The following is an 18,947-nucleotide window of genomic DNA, read 5'->3' on the forward strand; positions in this document are numbered from 1 at the left end:
ATCGTTGTTCTGGCCAAGGTAGCACGATCTCTAGTTCACAACTGCGAAATGCATGCATTCTGGCAAGGAACCACTACAGTTACTGAAAGGTTAGCTGCAAGTGAACATCTAGATTAAGATCAAACATGTATTTCCAAGTTTCCTGAACAGAAGAGGAAGAGCAGGCTGGACAGAAGAATGCCTTTCTGAATTCCACTGGCTTTCGGAGAAATTACTTATGAAAATCTGGTTTATTTAAGGGGCTTCCAGGTTCATTACATTTGGCTGTAGTTTTTTACATGTATTAATAGCTTGCAATACTTTTATTTTTACAGTTATAAATTCTAGCTCCACTTAAATTGTATTTAATGGGGTCAAATGAGCAAGGAAAAGGAGGTGGTGAGACAAACATGAAAAGGCTGAAAAGCACAGGCACATAAGTGGAGTGGTTAGGACTAATGCAGACAGGATGGGATACGCTGTTCTTCTCCAATGGTAACCGTTTGTGTTTCTATTCCGTATTTACCAGGCCAGCCTTTGTGTTGCACATTATCAAATATGAATGATAGGTTGACTGTTCCTCCATCTTGGTTTGCGCTAGACAAGGAGATGCCTGACCCTACTCTCAGAGGGATACGAGGCGAGCTGCTGCTGTGCATAGATCAGGCAAGGTTTCTGCTTTGGAAGAAAATCCACCCTCATTCATATCTGGAAAAACTATTTGGGACGCATGGAGAAATGGAGGAGAGGTGGAACAGGCTAAGATGAAAAACCCACACATTTGTCCCAAGTAACAAGACAATGGCACTGAACTCTGAAAGTGGATCAAAAAGGAGAAAACAAAAACAGAACAGGCATTGGAGCAGCCAATAGGTGTCACCTCTGAGATCTTTTAGCTCTACCAATACCTTTGGTTCATGCTGGACAGCATGGATATTGCTGACATTGGCCATGCGACTGCTGTGGAACGTCTAAAGAAAATTGTACATGTGTCATAGCGCTTTTTAAGAAAAATAAAAAAACGTGCTATATGCTCTCTATTCTCTCTCGCCTGACCTCTTTCCCCATGCCTCATTGCCAAATCCACACTTTAAACAAACGCGGGAGTAGGTTGGGGGATGCGGCAACACAGAGAGAAGAAGGGAGAGAAGGATCTGGGTGGAGAGGTTGAGCATAGGGGTGATGGAGGGTGGACAAGAGGGGCTGTGGCAAGCACACAGACTGCATAAGGTAGGTGGTAAGGCCTGAGGAACGAACATGGACAGCAGAGAGTGGGTGGGTGAGCCTAGGGCAAGCACCCAGCCAGCATGGATGTGTGGGACTGTGCTAGCAAGCACACAGACAACTGATGGAGAAAGCTTTGGGACAACAGATGGTTGGGCAGGAGAGAAATTGGGGAGAAGTACATGAGAGACAACTGGAAAACAGACATACTCTCAAGAGTGCTTAAACAAAAAGGAAAAAGAAAAGCCTGAAAAGGAGGCAGTAGCAGGACAAATTATTGCGTCCATGCTCCAGGGCAGGGACAATCACAAGAAGAGGAAGGAAAGAAAGCTGAGGAATTAGAAGCAAGCAAAGAAGAGCGACATAAAGCCAAGCAATGGTAAGTAACGCGTGGCATCTAAGCCCACTCTAAGGTAACACAGTGTTTTGCAACAGACAGCATGTGGCTTCTCAGAGGTGAGACCTAAAAGCACAAGAGAGATAACCCTATTAAGTTGAATCAGATAGCATGAAAACCTCAAAATGCTTTCTTCAGGGAGCTAGCTTACCACCATTCTCATAATTTGGTTACGCAAATAAGTACATAACTGGTTCATCAAGTCCCTGTTCTGCCCTTCCAACCAATGCATCTCCACAAGTACATCACAGTCTTCTTTCTTCGCATTTATCAAACACTTAAACAGAAAGAGTCCACCAGCGGCTTTAGCACTCTGCTCCACTTCAGCAGTCTTACGGACAACGTCTGATACATCGGTTTCAATGCCTGCAGTGCTGCTGCCTACGCTGCTCTGCGAGTGTGTACCCTCTGGCATTGTATGTTTCATGTCCTCCTCCATTTTCTCAGAGTTCTTCTCTGTGTGCAAAGGAACCTCTGTACTGCTGCTGCTTTCCTTAGCTGAAGAGGCGTTGGACTGCGTGACTGAACTGGTCTCGGGGGCTTGAACCTCTTGTTTCTCCAAATCTTGGCTGAGACTCGATGCCTTCTTAAGATGTCTCTCTTCTTCCACCACCTGCAAAAGGTCCAGGGGAGCTCGAGGCAATTCTCTCAACTGCCTGCCTTTGTCCCTCTTCTTTCTTCTAATGTGAACCCAGGAGTTTTCTACAGCTGTCAGAAACAAACTTTTCTCTTCTTCTCCGCAGGGAACATGCTTATGTTGGACCTGTCGTGGATAAAAACAAACTGACTTTATTAAATATTAACTACATTAAGCTTTCCTCAAAATGATCTTTAACATGGCAATGTCACCACCTCTGCCAGCCTCACCAGACCACCTACAGATCATTTAATCAACTTTCCATGTTCTGCTCCAGAGAGGATAATTTGAAGTTTCTAACAAATAGAAGTGTTGTTTGCCAGCCTTGTTTGAAACACACAAAAGGTGATGGGAGGAATACCTTCAAAAAGCATAACTACTCACAATCGCTCAGAGTAGCATTCCAAACTATAATACTTCTGCCTGCCATGCCACCTAAGTCTAGATCCAGCCATACGCAAATCTGTCTTGGCCCTGCTCCAATACGAACAGTCCAGCCAGAACTGCCAGGCCATGTCCGCCCTGGAACAGAAGACAAACAACCCAAGACCGGGTTCGTCCTGATTGGGGCTTATCAGACAAGTGTAGATTGGCTCCACTGGCACAGTGAGAAGCTGACCCATGGCTAGGCATAAATGTGCCACCTAGGGCAGTACATCAAACACAAATGGCAAAGGGAGGAATGTCTGCAGAAAGTGCCATAGCAACAAAATGCTTACTTATCTGTAGGAGTAGTTTTACTGCTTGAAGAATTTTATGGATCAACACTAGAGGTTGGGTCAAAACAAATCTCTTTTAAGCCTTTTTTTTGGGAGTAGGTGTGGTCAACCATTTGTCATTTAAACTATGAGGCATACTTCCTGGAAACTCCTCATCTCAGGCACCAGTTTCAGATTCTTTTATTCCTTTTACTGGATGCCCTGGCGTGTTAGTGTTATGATGCGATGAAGGAAGCAACAGACATTATCCTTCAAGTAGAGTCTATTTATTCAGAGGAAGACCCCAAAAGATGTCCCTGCCAAACACAGCTGAACCATTTGTCAATGATCTCCAGCAAGTGATATCATATTGGAATGTACAATGCATCACAGAGATGTACCATTCCAGCCTAGCTGAAAGTATCTTAATAGAATATAACACATCTCCCCATCTTACACTAAAACAAAGAACTGAGATTGAACAGAAAAGGAAACATAGAAATACAAGATACATCATGATGACATAGTAACAAGGAGAACAAAAATGCATGTAAAAAAAAACTAAAACACATAATCACTCAAATATACTGGATCTCTTCTTTCCCCAGCCTCCCTCAACACACAAGATGAATCCACCGACCCATCTCCCTCCTTTGCAACTGGACATTCTTCATCAGACCCAGAAGCTTCATCAAAAGACGCTCAAAAGTTTCATCATGACCACTATAACGCTTTTGATATAATGCAACACGTCTCAAAATCCATGTTTGGCCATTAACCAACTTGACCCAATTTCCTCCAACAGCCTTAACTTTGAAAGGCCCTTTGAATTTATTTAAAAAATTGCTGTGTCCTCCAGGCTTAACTTTAACCCAATCACCCACATCAATAAAACGTCTGTGATTTTCTTTACTTTCACTCGTATTTGAGCCTCCTAAAAGTGTTTTCTCATGCATCAATGACGGAACTAATTTGGTACAAGCTTCTCTTCCACGCATCATTACAAATTGACTCTTTCCCAAAATACTATTTGCAGTTGTACGATATGCCCAAAGCATATCGCTGACAGATCTATGGACCGACAAACCTGCACTATGTGCCAATTGCATAGTGCCTTTCACCATTCGATTTACTCGCTCAACCAATCCATTTCCCTGTGGATTATACAAAGAACAACATGAGTGTTTTACTCCTACAGAATCCAAAAAAGGTCAATTGCGTACCATTATCAGTAAGAAGTATAGAAGGAAATCCTTCCCTCTTAAACACATCACGTAAGACAGCAATGGTAGCAGCAGTGGTAATGCTACTCATGAAAGTAACTTCAACCCACTTTGACTTTGCGTCAACCAACACAAGAGCATATCTCTCATTGTCTGGTAGAAAAGAGAAAGGACCAATGTGAGAAGTTGGCCTGATGTGCAGTGCTCACTATTCTAGTGATCACTATATATCAGTCCAAACAACCCTTATTGATGATTGGTTGTAAGTCAACCTTATAGACCAGCTATCCTAGTAGCATGGATACGAGCAGTCTAAGGCTAAGACTCTAGAGGGCGTGTTAAGCCAGCTGTTTTACCATCACATTACCCCTTGAACACCCAGTGAAAGGACACCACACAAGTTGTTATGAAAATAAACAGTGTATTTATTTATAACAAGACTACCCTGGCTCTTTATGAGACAGGGAGCTAAGCACACAACAAAACTCTTACGAAAATACTTTTAAGTTAGCACGTTACACAAATGCCCGAGGGGCACGAAAAACCATATACGCTAAAAGTGGAATGCGAATTACTAGCAGGTAAGTAACAGTTCTAATAGGCTTTGGAATCGCTAGGACTGGACTAGGGAATCGTTAGATTACTACTAGGAAGCCCAGGGGACTCGGGTGCAGAGTGTGCACTCTCACGCGGGATGCGGGACAAAGTCTATGGAAGCTAGAATTCACAAAGTTAGTGTTCACGGGCGAACCCGACCTGGTAGGGAGAAAACGACAGTGGATCCTGACCCTTGGATAGTGAGGCTATGCTGGGACACCGGAGTGCCGAAGTTACCTAGCCCAGGGGCTGCAGCTGCATAGGTCTGAAAAGACGTCGGGGATCTCGTTGCCGGACCAGGAGCCTGGAAGGAAGAAGTTGCTGGCAGGCGACCAGTGAAGGAAAGTTCGATGGATCCAAGCCTGGATCAAGGAAGAAGAAAACCTGAAAGCAGAGGGGACCAAGTTCTTGAATCACTAGCCAGTGATTAAGTGGGCACCAGGATGGCACCGGGCGAAGTCACCGCAGTCAGGTGAGTGGGCGCTGCTGGGCTCTGCAGTCTCTCGGACCAGGAGGCGTTGTCGGCGACCAGGATGGAGGTGCGAGCTGTCCCACGAAGGATGAAGTCGTTGGCGTCGAAGTTACCCAGGATTGGGCAACAAGCCTTGGCTAATTCAAGCCCACGCGGTGGACTCAAAATGGCGTCTTGAGTGGACCAGGAGGGTCAGGGGTGCTCCTCTTCTGGAAGGGAGCAAGGGCCAGTCTGGAGCAACCAGACCAGCAGCAGAAATGTCGTCGGGCGTCGTCAGGAAGGCCACAAGCCAACGGGCTAGTAGCCAAACAACGCGGTGAGCAGCGGAAAGCAGAAGGGCCCCACGCAGATCGTGGAGATGCTGGGGGGCTGCACTTCGGAGCTGGAGCTGCTCAGAGTCGGGGCTTCTCGGACCCCAAAGCACTCACCAGTAGATTACTCGGCGGGCTTGCTGGAAAGAAGTCGTGCAGTCTTGCAGATGGCCGGTCCCTTGAGGTCTCGTCGCACCCACGGTTCTCAGCTGGGCTGTAGAGGTGGGTAGAGGTCAGAGGTGCCAGGGAAGCCGGTTCTCGTCGAGCTGGGCAGTCGGATTCCGGAGGAAGGACTTACAGCAGACCGCAGTGTTCTTTAGATGGTGCCTGCGGATGCAGGGTGACTACTCCTTAGTCACAAGGGAGAATCTTGAAGAAGGAAATCTTGAAGTCCTTTCGCAGAAAGTCGTGTCTTGATTCCAAAGATGATCTGATTTGGAAGGGGGCCAGTCTCTACCTTTATCTGGGAAAAGGGGGCTGGCACGCGACTAGGTCCTGCCCTATGGGTGGGACCAGGAGGGGGGTGGTTACACCCACTTCCTTGGCGGGCTTTCCCCAGGCCAGGGGCTGGAGTGCCCCTGGAACTGGTTTCAGCCGGCCTATGCACAGTGAGCACCGGGGTGCCACTTGCAGTCACCTTCCTCTAAAGCCCTGCCTACCTACAATACACAAAACCCTGTCTGGGACGGTGCTGGCACCGCCCCTGGCAGGAAACCCTTTGTCCTTATCTCCTGCTCTGGGAGGACTCCCAGCAGCAGGAGGGCAGACTTGTGTCTCGGTGGCAGCATCCATTTTGTGGATGCTAAGGCTCTGTCTGACTTTTAACCAGGTTATAGGTTACAGGCATGTCGTGTCCCTCTAGAAGGGTGGAATGCTAACCCCGTCGCCAGAATTGGCGAGGGGTTAGTATTCCAATTCGTATGACACCTTACTCGACATGTTTTGATAAAGCGATACCAGAGTTGGCACATAACCGCGAGGATTATAATGCACTTAAGAGTATATGGTATGCGATATCATGGAAACGGCTAAGGGATGGATCCCGAAAGCCGCAGACAGGCTCAGCTCATGCTAGAGCACCATCTCACACGATTCCAAGCACTCTGCCTTCAGGATTGTTAAGGCCTGCCATAGGAGTGACTGATAGGAGATCTGTGTGTCCATTTTAGGGTTAGATATAGGTATACTACATCTAAAGCAAAGGGTGATTACACCACCTTGCCCCAGCTGTCAAGCAGCCAGTTGTGTCAGATTTAGTTAGTCAATCCAGGGGTGGCATAATACATGCTTCAGCCCCTGGGAGACTTCTGGGTGCACCTCAGCCCTGGGTACAGGGACTTGGAGAGGGCCCAGTGCCAATTCAGTACCTGAGTACAATTTGGATAGAGAGAACAGCTAGGCTGTGGGTCTGATTAGCAGGCCCACAGCCAGGGAAAGTCGTAAACCAGTGCAGCAAAAAGCAAAAAATCTGGGTGATCATAGGATTGCAGACCCTACTCTCCTACATGACCCCCCCCCAAACTTTGGGACAATAAACTAACCTTGACCAGGTGAGTCTTCTTGCTCTAAGTGGAAATACCTGGAGAGCCCATCAGCATTGCTGTGACCAGTCCCAGGTCTATGCTCCACTGTAAAATCCATCCCCTGTAGGGAAATGGACCACCTAAGCAGTTTGGGGTTTTCACCCTTCATCTGATTTAGCCACAAGAGGGGCTTATGGTCTGTCTGAATGGTGAAGTGAGTGCCAAACAAGTAGGCCCTCAGCTTCTTCAGGGCCCAGACCACAGCAAAGGCCTCCCTCTCAATAGCTGACCAATTTTTCTCTCTGGGTGTCAACCTTCTACTAATGAAAGCAATAGGCTGATCATTACCATCAAAATTCAGTTGAGACAGAACAGCTCCCACACCCAACTCAGAAGCATCTGTTTGGCCAATGAATGGCTTGGAGTAATCTGGACTCTTGAGGATAGGTGCTGTGCACATGGCCTGCTTTAGGTCATTGAATGCTTTCTGACAGCTTGCTGTCCACTGAACTTTCTTTGGCATCTTTTTGCTTGTCAGGTCATTAAGGGGGGTCACTATGGACCCATAATTTCTGACAAACTTCCTATAGTACCCAGTCAGGCCCAAGAAAGCTCGAACCTGAGTCTGGGTGATTGGAGGAGTCCAGTCCTTGATGGCCTGTATCTTACTCTCCAGTGGCTGAACCTGGCCTCCACCTACAAGGTGGCCCAGGTATACAACCTGTGACTGCCCTATCTGGCACTTGGTGGCCTTGATAGTGAGGCCTGCCTTTTGCAGGGCCTCTAACACTTTCCTCAGGTGGACCAGGTGATCCTCCCAGGTGGAGCTAAAGACAGCAATATCGTCAAGATAAGCTGCACAGAAGTCATCCAGCCCAGTGAGGACTTGATTCACCAACCTTTGGAAGGTGGCAGGTGCATTTTTCAGTCCAAAGGGCATTACCACAAATTGATAATGCCCTCCAGGGGTAGAAAATGCTGTCTTAGGTTTGGCTTCCTCAGCTAACCTGATTTGCCAATACCCAGCTGTCAAATCAAATGTGCTTAAGAAGTTGGCAGAAGCCAATCTATCTATAAGCTCATCTGCTCTTGGTATTGGGTGGGCATCAGTCTTAGTGACTGCATTGAGGCCTCTGTAGTCTACGCAAAACCTCATCTCTCTCTTACCACCCTGGGTGTGAGGCTTTGGCACTAGAACTACTGGGCTAGCCCAAGGGCTATCTGAGGGCTCAATGACTCCCAGTTCCAACATTTTCTGCACTTCAGTTTTGATGCAGTCTCTAACATGATCAGGCTGCCTGTAGATTTTACTCTTGACAGGCAGACTGTCTCCAGTGTCAACATCATGGGTACACCAATCAGTTTGGCTGGGTGTCAGAGAGAACATATGTCGAAAGGATTGCAGAACTTGCCTGCAATCCTGTTGCTGATGTTCAGTGAGGCTGCCACAAAAGACAACACCATCAACTGACCCATCATCAGGATTCTGAGTGAGCAGGTCTGGGAGAGGGTCACTCTCTTCCTCCTGTCCCTCATCTGTGGCCATGAGCAAGCTCATGTCCTTCCTGTCAACATATGCCTTGAGCCTGTTAACATGGAGCACTCTGAGAGGGCTCCTGGGAGTTCCAAGGTCCACCAAGTAGGTAACCTCTCCCTTTTGCTCAATGATGGTGTGGGGCCCAGACCATTTGTCTTTCAGAGCTGCTGGGGCCACTGGCTCCAGCACCCACACCTTCTGTCCTGGCTGGTACACAGTCAGTACAGCCTTTTGGTCATGCCAAGCTTTTTGAAGTTCCTGGCTGGCCTCAAGGTTTTTAGATGCCTTCTCCATATACTCAGCCATCCTGGAGCGGAGACCAAGTACATAGTCCACTATGTTGGTTGCAGGCTTTTTGAGAGGTCTCTCCCATCCTTCCTTCACCAAACACAGGGGTCCCCTTACAGGATGCCCATACAGAAGCTCAAAAGGGCTGTAGCCAACCCCCTTCTGTGGGACCTCTCTGTAAGCAAACAAGAGGCAGGGGATCAGGACATCCCATCTTCTCCTAAGAGGTTCAGGTAGTCCATGAATCATCCCTTTCAGGGTCCTGTTGAATCTCTCAACAAGCCCATTGCATTGTGGATGATAGGGTGTGGTGAACTTGTAGTTCACACCACACTCTTTCCACATGGCAGTCAGATATCCTGACATGAAGTTTGTACCTCTGTCAGAAACGACCTCCTTAGGGAAACCCACTCTGGAGAACACTCCAACTAGGGCTCTTGCCACTACAGGGGCTGTAGTGGTCCTAAGGGGAATAGCCTCAGGGTACCTGGTGGCATGGTCCACCACCACCAGTATAAACTTGTGACCTGATGCTGTCTGGGGTTCCATTGGACCAACAATGTCAATCCCCACTCTTTCAAAGGGAACCCCCACCACAGGTAGTGGTATGAGGGGGGCCTTTGTTGTGCCACCTGACTTACCACTGGCTTGGCAAGTGACACATGAGCGACAAAACTCCTTGGTATTCTCATTCATATGGGGCCAGTGAAAGTGTGAGACAAGCCTGTCCCAAGTCTTTGTCTGACCTAAATGACCTGCAAGGGGAATCTCATGGGCCAAGGTGAGAAGGAAACCTCTCAGAGACAAGGGGATGACCAGCCTCCTGGTTGCACCAGGCTTGGGGTCTCTTGACTCAGAGTACAGGAGTCCATCTTCCCAGTATACCCTGTGGGCACCTGTGGCATTCCCTGCAGCCTCAGCAGCAGCCTGCTGTCTGAGGGGTTCAAGGGAAGGGCAGCTCAACTGTTCCTTCCCCAGGTCTGCTCTGGAGGGTCCCCCTGAGCCCAGAAACTCAACTTGATCAAGTTCAAGCTCTTTAGGCTCAGTTTCCCTCAGCTCTTCTAGATCAGCCTCCTCAGAGACTTGATCCTCAACCTGGGGCAAGGGGGAAGGCAAAGCCTTACCCTTACTGCTCTTCTTCTTGGGAGGTGTCTGGTCCATAGTTTCAGGATCCAGCACCTGTTCAGTGGGGCATCTTCTGGCCTGTGACCTAGTCACAGCAAGCACATGTGCTGGCAAGCCTAACATCTCCATGTGAGTCCTCTGCTCCACTTTTGACCATTGTGATGACTCCAAATCATTGCCCAACAAACAATCAACTGGGAGGTCTGAACTGACTACAACTTTCTTTTGTCCCTTCACTCCACCCCAGGAGAAAGCCACAATTGCCACACTATGACTAGTAGTGACATTGCTGGCATTGGTCACCAGGAAATCAGTACCTGGCATGATCTGTCCAGGGTCCACAAAGTTAGGTGTCACCATGGTGACACTGGCACAAGTGTCCCTATAGGCCTGAGCCATCTTGCCATTAATCAAAGGTGTCTGCCTGTATTTGCCCAAAGTATTGGGACTTATTTCAGGGGACATATCCATATCCCCTGTACAGACAAGGACAGCCTGAGTGAGTGTGCCAACTAAGTTGTCAGACCCCTCAGTACCCAAGGTTAACCCAACTAATGCCTTGGGAGTGACACTACCACTACTGACTGTACTAGGGGGTGCAGTTGCTTTAGGAGCTGTAGTGGCAGGAGTTTGTCCTCCTCCTCTTTTGGTGCACTCACTAAACCAGTGAGATTTACTTTTGCAGTACTGGCACCACCTTTTTGACTGGCCTTCTTGAGTCTTCTTCTTCTGGGAAGCCTGACCCCCACCCTCTTTGGTTTGTTGGGGACCTGGTGAAGACTTCTGGTCATTTTGCTCATTCTTAACATTACCCTTCTGGTCTGCTTTCTTCTGACCACCCTGGTTCTGGTTCTGGTTCTGCTTGATCCTTGTCCTGACCCATTTGTCTGCCTTCTTTCCCAATTCTTGGGGAGAGGTCAGATCTGAATCAACAAGGTGCTGGTGCAGCAACTGGTTCTGACAATTGTTCAAAATTTGTTCTCTCATCATTAGATTATACAATCCTGTGTAATCTGTAACCTTGCTACCCAGCAACCAGCCCTCCAAAGCCTTAGTGGCACAATCCACAAAATCAGACCAGTCCTGAGACTGAGTTTTCTGGGTGTCTCTGAACAGCAACCTGTACTGCTCAGTGGTTAAACCAAACCCATCAACCAGTGTATTCTTCAGGACCTGGTAATTGTTAGCATCCTCCACTCTTGTAGTGAGGAGCTTATCTCTACCTTTACCATCAAAGGAGAGCCACAGTATAGCTGCCCACTGACTCTGGGGAATGTTCTGCACAGTGCAGGCCCTCTCCAGAGCAGCCATCCATTTCTGGATGTCATCCCCTTGCTTAAAGGGGGGCACTATTTTAGTCAGGTGTTTAGTATCTAAACCCTTCTCTCTATCTCTTGGGAGATTGCTGCCACCAGTGGGAGCTAGCCCACTCATCTGCTGCTCTCTTGCCAGGGCAAGCTTCTCTTTGGCCAGGGCAATTTCTTCCCTTTCAATCCTCAGTTCAGCTTGTCTCATCCTAGCCTCATGCTCCTTTCTCTGAGGGGAAGTAACTCTCCTCTGTGGAGGATTCCTTCTCCCCTGAGAAGAGGCATTAGAGTGCAGAGATCTATTGGAGTCCCTAGAAAGAGATCTATCTCTCCTAACTCCAAGGTTAGGCCCACTTCGGGTTAGTACTGGGGGGCCCCCAGATCCTAGCCCAAGTAAGTCTAAGTTGGTCCTAGTTAGCCTTCTGACTACCTCAAGACCCTTGTCTACCTCATCCCCAGAGAGTACCTCCTGATCCTCCTCCTCAACTGCTGAATCAGTGTTGTGGAGATCTGGATCCCCAGAGGTTCCCTCTAAGGCTGGCATGTTCTCATGTAACTGAGAAAGCTTTCTGGCATCATATGTCTCTAAGAGACCTATCAGAAAGGAAGTGGTGGGGTTAGACCCCTGCTTCAGTTTCCTGGAGACACAGATCTGTCTCATCTCATGGAAACTGAGAGCTGCATATCTTGAAGTGACCTGTGGAGGGTCAACACTGACCAGGGGAGTCTCGGTAGAGTCCTCCTGAGTCGACATGCTTTTCTAGTGAGGTGTAAGTGGTGCACTTACCTACACTATATGTTTGCCTACTGATCCCTTGCTAGAGTTGTAGTTTAGGGTGTGCTAGGCCCTAGGAGCTACAACAGCTGGTTCAGTAGAACTCAGAGTATTCTAAGCTAAGTTATATGTACCTTTAGTACTTATGTGATCTTTCACAAGATATTCTTAGGATATGTGTGGTAAAACAACAGCAAGCTCAAATCCCAACCGCTGCTCACCAATGTGAGAAGTTGGCCTGATGTGCAGTGCTCACTATTCTAGTGATCACTATATATCAGTCCAAACAACCCTTATTGATGATTGGTTGTAAGTCAACCTTATAGACCAGCTATCCTAGTAGCATGGATACGAGCAGTCTAAGGCTAAGACTCTAGAGGGCGTGTTAAGCCAGCTGTTTTACCATCACATTACCCCTTGAACACCCAGTGAAAGGACACCACACAAGTTGTTATGAAAATAAACAGTGTATTTATTTATAACAAGACTACCCTGGCTCTTTATGAGACAGGGAGCTAAGCACACAACAAAACTCTTACGAAAATACTTTTAAGTTAGCACGTTACACAAATGCCCGAGGGGCACGAAAAACCATATACGCTAAAAGTGGAATGCGAATTACTAGCAGGTAAGTAACAGTTCTAATAGGCTTTGGAATCGCTAGGACTGGACTAGGGAATCGTTAGATTACTACTAGGAAGCCCAGGGGACTCGGGTGCAGAGTGTGCACTCTCACGCGGGATGCGGGACAAAGTCTATGGAAGCTAGAATTCACAAAGTTAGTGTTCACGGGCGAACCCGACCTGGTAGGGAGAAAACGACAGTGGATCCTGACCCTTGGATAGTGAGGCTATGCTGGGACACCGGAGTGCCGAAGTTACCTAGCCCAGGGGCTGCAGCTGCATAGGTCTGAAAAGACGTCGGGGATCTCGTTGCCGGGCCAGGAGCCTGGAAGGAAGAAGTTGCTGGCAGGCGACCAGTGAAGGAAAGTTCGATGGATCCAAGCCTGGATCAAGGAAGAAGAAAACCTGAAAGCAGAGGGGACCAAGTTCTTGAATCACTAGCCAGTGATTAAGTGGGCACCAGGATGGCACCGGGCGTAGTCACCGCAGTCAGGTGAGTGGGCGCTGCTGGGCTCTGCAGTCTCTCGGACCAGGAGGCGTTGTCGGCGACCAGGATGGAGGTGCGAGCTGTCCCACGAAGGATGAAGTCGTTGGCGTCGAAGTTACCCAGGATTGGGCAACAAGCCTTGGCTAATTCAAGCCCACGCGGTGGACTCACAATGGCGTCTTGAGTGGACCAGGAGGGTCCGGGGTGCTCCTCTTCTGGAAGGGAGCAAGGGCCAGTCTGGAGCAACCAGACCAGCAGCAGAAATGTCGTCGGGCGTCGTCAGGAAGGCCACAAGCCAACGGGCTAGTAGCCAAACAACGCGGTGAGCAGCGGAAAGCAGAAGGGCCCCACGCAGATCGTGGAGATGCTGGGGGGCTGCACTTCGGAGCTGGAGCTGCTCAGAGTCGGGGCTTCTCGGACCCCAAAGCACTCACCAGTAGATTACTCGGCGGGCTTGCTGGAAAGAAGTCGTGCAGTCTTGCAGATGGCCGGTCCCTTGAGGTCTCGTCGCACCCACGGTTCTCAGCTGGGCTGTAGAGGTGGGTAGAGGTCAGAGGTGCCAGGGAAGCCGGTTCTCGTCGAGCTGGGCAGTCGGATTCCGGAGGAAGGACTTACAGCAGACCGCAGTGTTCTTTAGATGGTGCCTGCGGATGCAGGGTGACTACTCCTTAGTCACAAGGGAGAATCTTGAAGAAGGAAATCTTGAAGTCCTTTCGCAGAAAGTCGTGTCTTGATTCCAAAGATGATCTGATTTGGAAGGGGGCCAGTCTCTACCTTTATCTGGGAAAAGGGGGCTGGCACGCGACTAGGTCCTGCCCTATGGGTGGGACCAGGAGGGGGGTGGTTACACCCACTTCCTTGGCGGGCTTTCCCCAGGCCAGGGGCTGGAGTGCCCCTGGAACTGGTTTCAGCCGGCCTATGCACAGTGAGCACCGGGGTGCCACTTGCAGTCACCTTCCTCTAAAGCCCTGCCTACCTACAATACACAAAACCCTGTCTGGGACGGTGCTGGCACCGCCCCTGGCAGGAAACCCTTTGTCCTTATCTCCTGCTCTGGGAGGACTCCCAGCAGCAGGAGGGCAGACTTGTGTCTCGGTGGCAGCATCCATTTTGTGGATGCTAAGGCTCTGTCTGACTTTTAACCGGGTTATAGGTTACAGGCATGTCGTGTCCCTCTAGAAGGGTGGAATGCTAACCCCGTCGCCAGAATTGGCGAGGGGTTAGTATTCCAATTCGTATGACACCTTACTCGACATGTTTTGATAAAGCGATACCAGAGTTGGCACATAACCGCGAGGATTATAATGCACTTAAGAGTATATGGTATGCGATATCATGGAAACGGCTAAGGGATGGATCCCGAAAGCCGCAGACAGGCTCAGCTCATGCTAGAGCACCATCTCACACGATTCCAAGCACTCTGCCTTCAGGATTGTTAAGGCCTGCCATAGGAGTGACTGATAGGAGATCTGTGTGTCCATTTTAGGGTTAGATATAGGTATACTACATCTAAAGCAAAGGGTGATTACACCACCTTGCCCCAGCTGTCAAGCAGCCAGTTGTGTCAGATTTAGTTAGTCAATCCAGGGGTGGCATAATACATGCTTCAGCCCCTGGGAGACTTCTGGGTGCACCTCAGCCCTGGGTACAGGGACTTGGAGAGGGCCCAGTGCCAATTCAGTACCTGAGTACAATTTGGATAGAGAGAACAGCTAGGCTGTGGGTCTGATTAGCAGGCCCACAGCCAGGGAAAGTCGTAAACCAGTGCAGCAAAAAGCAAAAAATCTGGGTGATCATAGGATTGCAGACCCTACTCTCCTACAACCAATAAAATCTAAACACACCTTCTCCCAAACCTTATCAGCTAAAGACACATGTTGAGGCACTTTTGAAGATCCCAGACCAACTCTCAACCTTTTTTCAGATTCCTTACAAGCTTCACACCCAATCCTTAACCTGTCGATCCATAGAAGGCCACCAATAGCTTTCCCTCAATCTCTTTATAGTCATCGTTTGCCCTAAATGCCCCTCATGTGCCAAAGTAATCAATCTGGTATGTAATCCAGAAGGAGGTACAAATCTATCCTGACGCATGATCATTCCATCATCAGTTATGGATAATTCATCCACCACTTTTAAAAATGGTCTCACACCTTCTGGCAAAATGCTTTCTCTCCTGATACTACCTCTCAGTAATCGAACCACACCAATCAAAACTGCATCCTCTTGCATCTCTTTGACCCATGTTTTCCTTGGAATAGCATTGGCAAACCCCTCCATAGCATCATCTACATTTGCCATCACTTCTTCAGTAGATAAATCAGATACAATTGCTTCTTTATCTGGAAGCCTTGACAAACAGTCTGCAACCCTGTTTCTCCGGCCAGGAACATTTTCAAGTTTGCAGTCAAACTCTTGCAATCTTATGGCAAGTCTTGCCAGTCTGCCAGAACAATTCTTTATCCCTCCAGGACCCAAAACTTTCAACAAAGGTTTGTGATTTGTGCGCAACTTAACCCCTTGCATGCGGGGGTAATTCCCCCCAGCTGTGCTGAGCGGCGGAGGTGCGCGCACAGCCCCCCCATGCTTATGACGAGCTTAGCTCACACCCGTTCCCATGCAACGTTCAGCACAGCATGGGAATTATCCCTGCGTGTGAGCGTTCCACGGGCCATGACAAGCACAGCTCGTCATGAGCACCTGTGCACTGTGCCTCACAGAACGGGTTAAATGAACCACCCCACAAGAACACCCTGAAGTGATTAGTAGCCCACGCTACCGCCAAAGCCTCCCTCTCAATCACAGAGTAGTTACGCTCTGCTTCAGACAAAGAACGTGAGGCAAACACAACCGTCTTCTCTTCCTTGCCATGCCTTTGTGCTAGTGCAGCCCCAATACCCACAGCACTGGTATCAACTGTAAGTATGCTATCAACCCCATTCTGAAATGGAGTCAACACGCCTGCATGTGCAATTTCCTCTTTGATCAAATCAAAAGCAGACTGCTATAATTCTTCCCAAACAAATCTTTTCCCACGTCTCATTAGTACCCTTAAAGGCTCTGTCTTGTGAGCAAAATCCAAAACAAATTTTGAATAATATTCTACAAGACCCATAAAGGATCTCAAAGTATCTCTGTCATGTGGTTCTTGTGCATTCACAATAGCACTAACTAAGTTTTCTTTTGGTCTTATTCCTTCCTTAGTAACTAAATGACCCAAGTACTCTACCTGAGGTGTCATGAATTTGCATTTCTCTTTACGCAACATTAACCCAGCTTTTGCAATCCTATTCAACACCTTAGCTAGAGTCTGATTGTGCTCACTAACATTTTTCCCAAACACTAGAATGTCGTCTTGGAACACAACAGCCTTTTCCACACCTGAAAGGACAGAATTCATTAGTCGCTGAAAGACACTCGCAGCAGAACATAAGCCAAATGGCAATATGCAAACCTGAAAAGTGCCCTCCCCTGTAATAAAAGAAGTTAGTGATTTAGACTCTGCACTAAGTTGAACCTGGTGATATGCACTGCTCATATCAAGTTTCGAGAAAACATTTGCACCATTGAGCATCAAAATCAGTACAGTAATATTTGGCAAAGGAAATGTGTCTATTATCACATTTTCATTCAGACTTCTCAAGTCCACACAGAACCTGAGGGATCCATCAGCCTTATTCGTTATGAGAACCGGAGATAGCCATTCAGCCGCCTCCACAGGTTCGATCACTTTATCATCCAAGAGTTGTTGAATGATCTCTTCACTTTTCCCCTGGCTGCCATTGGAACCCTCCTTGCCACATGCTGAACAGGAACTGAGTTCTTTTTTAATTTTATTACGTGTTCATAAGTAGAGTCTATTTATTCAGAGGAAGACCCCAAACGATGTCCCTGCCAGACACAGCTGAACCAACTGTCAGTGACATCATATTGGAATGTACAATGCATCACATAGATGTACCATTCCAGCCTAGCTGAAAGTATCTTAATAGAATATAACAGTTAGTTTCTCTTTCTCTTCCCTCTGTTGATTTCTCGCTCTTAGATTCATTTATAAATACACCTCTATTGGCAGAGGTGGGTCACGTGAATTCAGAAAATTCTTCAAGCCGCAAAACCACTTTAACAGGTTAGCAACGATTTAGTTTGGCAACATGATTCTTTTCTGGATTCACATGCTGTGCATTGAATATGTAGCAGTATTTTGCCCTGAGGATAGGCTGGGTTTTTTAGAGAGTGCTTACAAACATATGTTTTAGGTCTCTTTGTCCGACTTCTGCCTACTTGTTGACTTAGATGTCCCCACAGTAATGCTTTGTGAAAGTTTGTACTGAAGACTATGTGGCTGCCGCACATATATAGCCTAGTGCCACACTTCCTGGGAAGGAAAGCGTTGTTCCCTTTTTCCTAGTTGAGTGTGCATGAGGTCTTTCCTTGAGTGTTGCTCTTGCTGTCTTGTGATAGTCTCGCACTGTATGTACTAGCCATCTTGCGATAGTTCCCTTACTAACTGAGGAGCCCTCTCTTGCATGTGCAAAGGATATTGAAGAACTGTTCCTGTTTCCTGATGGGTTTTGTCCTCTCAAGGTAGTACATTATTGCTTGTTGCACATTCTGCTTTCTCTGCCTGTGTCTTTGGATGTAAGGAAAAGGTGGTTAACTCGGTGGCCTAATTAAGAAGGACTTTTGTTACCACCTATGGTGGGAATCTTTGCTTAGATCTTATTATCACTCTGTCCTTGTATATCTAAAGATATGGTTCTTGTGTCGTAAGCCCTTTTCAGTGAAGTGATCACGATTGGAACGCCCATCTTGGTAGTTAGGAACTTGAGTTGCTCTTTTTGCTTTGGTTCAAAAGGTGACATTATTAGTTGAGTTATCACTACATTGAGATTACAAGTGGGAATGGGTGTGCTTCTTGGGGGTGATATTAACTTTCCTCTTCTACAAAACATTTTATCAATGGTGTGGTGAAGAAACCTCTCCCTACTACTCCCCTTGTGTTAGCCATAATAGCTGTGAGGTGGACCTTTTAATGAGGTATAGGAGAGGCTCTTGCCCAACAGCTGCGTAAGGTATGTTATCAAGGTTGATTTCTGTGACCAATCTCTGCATTTTCCGTACTTGTTGCACAGGTGTAAGTATCTCTTCCATTTGTTGCTAGAACATCCTGTTGTCGACTGATCTTGTTGGTAGGTTCTGGAGACCAAACTCTATGTCTTCAGGAGCCATGCTGTCAGACTCAGGGTATCTGGTCCCGGATGTCACACTTGACCCTCCTGGGTAATCAACAGATCCTGATGTTTTGCAACTCTTAGGAACTGAACCGGTCATCTCTCCATGAGATCTGAGAGCCATGTGTGTCTGGCACATTGTAGGGCTATTAGGATTAGATGGAAGTGTTTACTTCTGCACCTAAGTATTACTAGTGGTACCATAGGAATGGTGGAAAAGCATAGGCAAAGCTTCCGGATCATTTTGTTAAAAAGGCATTCCCCAGCGACCTTGGGTGTTACAATCTGGATGCGAAGTTTTGGCATTTCTCGTCCATGTGTGTTATGAATAGGCTATGTGCGATGTCCTACACCTCTGGGAGATCTTTTCCAATACTTCCTGTTTTAGTTCCCATTCGTACATGGTGGTTGCTTGAGTGCTTAGCCTATACGCTTCAGTTTTTGGTTCCAATAATAAACGTATCTCTACTGGCAATATTGTGTTCCCTATCATCCATTCTCATATTTCTT

General features: G+C 47.6%; 1 protein-coding gene across 1 annotated transcript in view; it reads right to left on the reverse strand.

Moving 5' to 3' along the window:
• Positions 1 to 211: 211 nt before the first annotated feature.
• METTL16 (methyltransferase 16, RNA N6-adenosine) overlaps positions 212 to 18,947 on the reverse strand; it is a 513,950-nt gene continuing 495,214 nt past the window's right edge. The window contains exon 10 of the mRNA XM_078679306.1: positions 212 to 2,363. Coding sequence (XP_078535432.1) covers positions 1,743 to 2,363 — 621 coding nt within the window. The 3' untranslated portion in view covers positions 212 to 1,742. The remainder of the gene's footprint in view (positions 2,364 to 18,947) is intronic.

This window comes from Lissotriton helveticus, chromosome 3_1 (genome assembly GCF_964261635.1).
Source record: "Lissotriton helveticus chromosome 3_1, aLisHel1.1, whole genome shotgun sequence".
Taxonomy (NCBI): domain Eukaryota; kingdom Metazoa; phylum Chordata; class Amphibia; order Caudata; family Salamandridae; genus Lissotriton; species Lissotriton helveticus.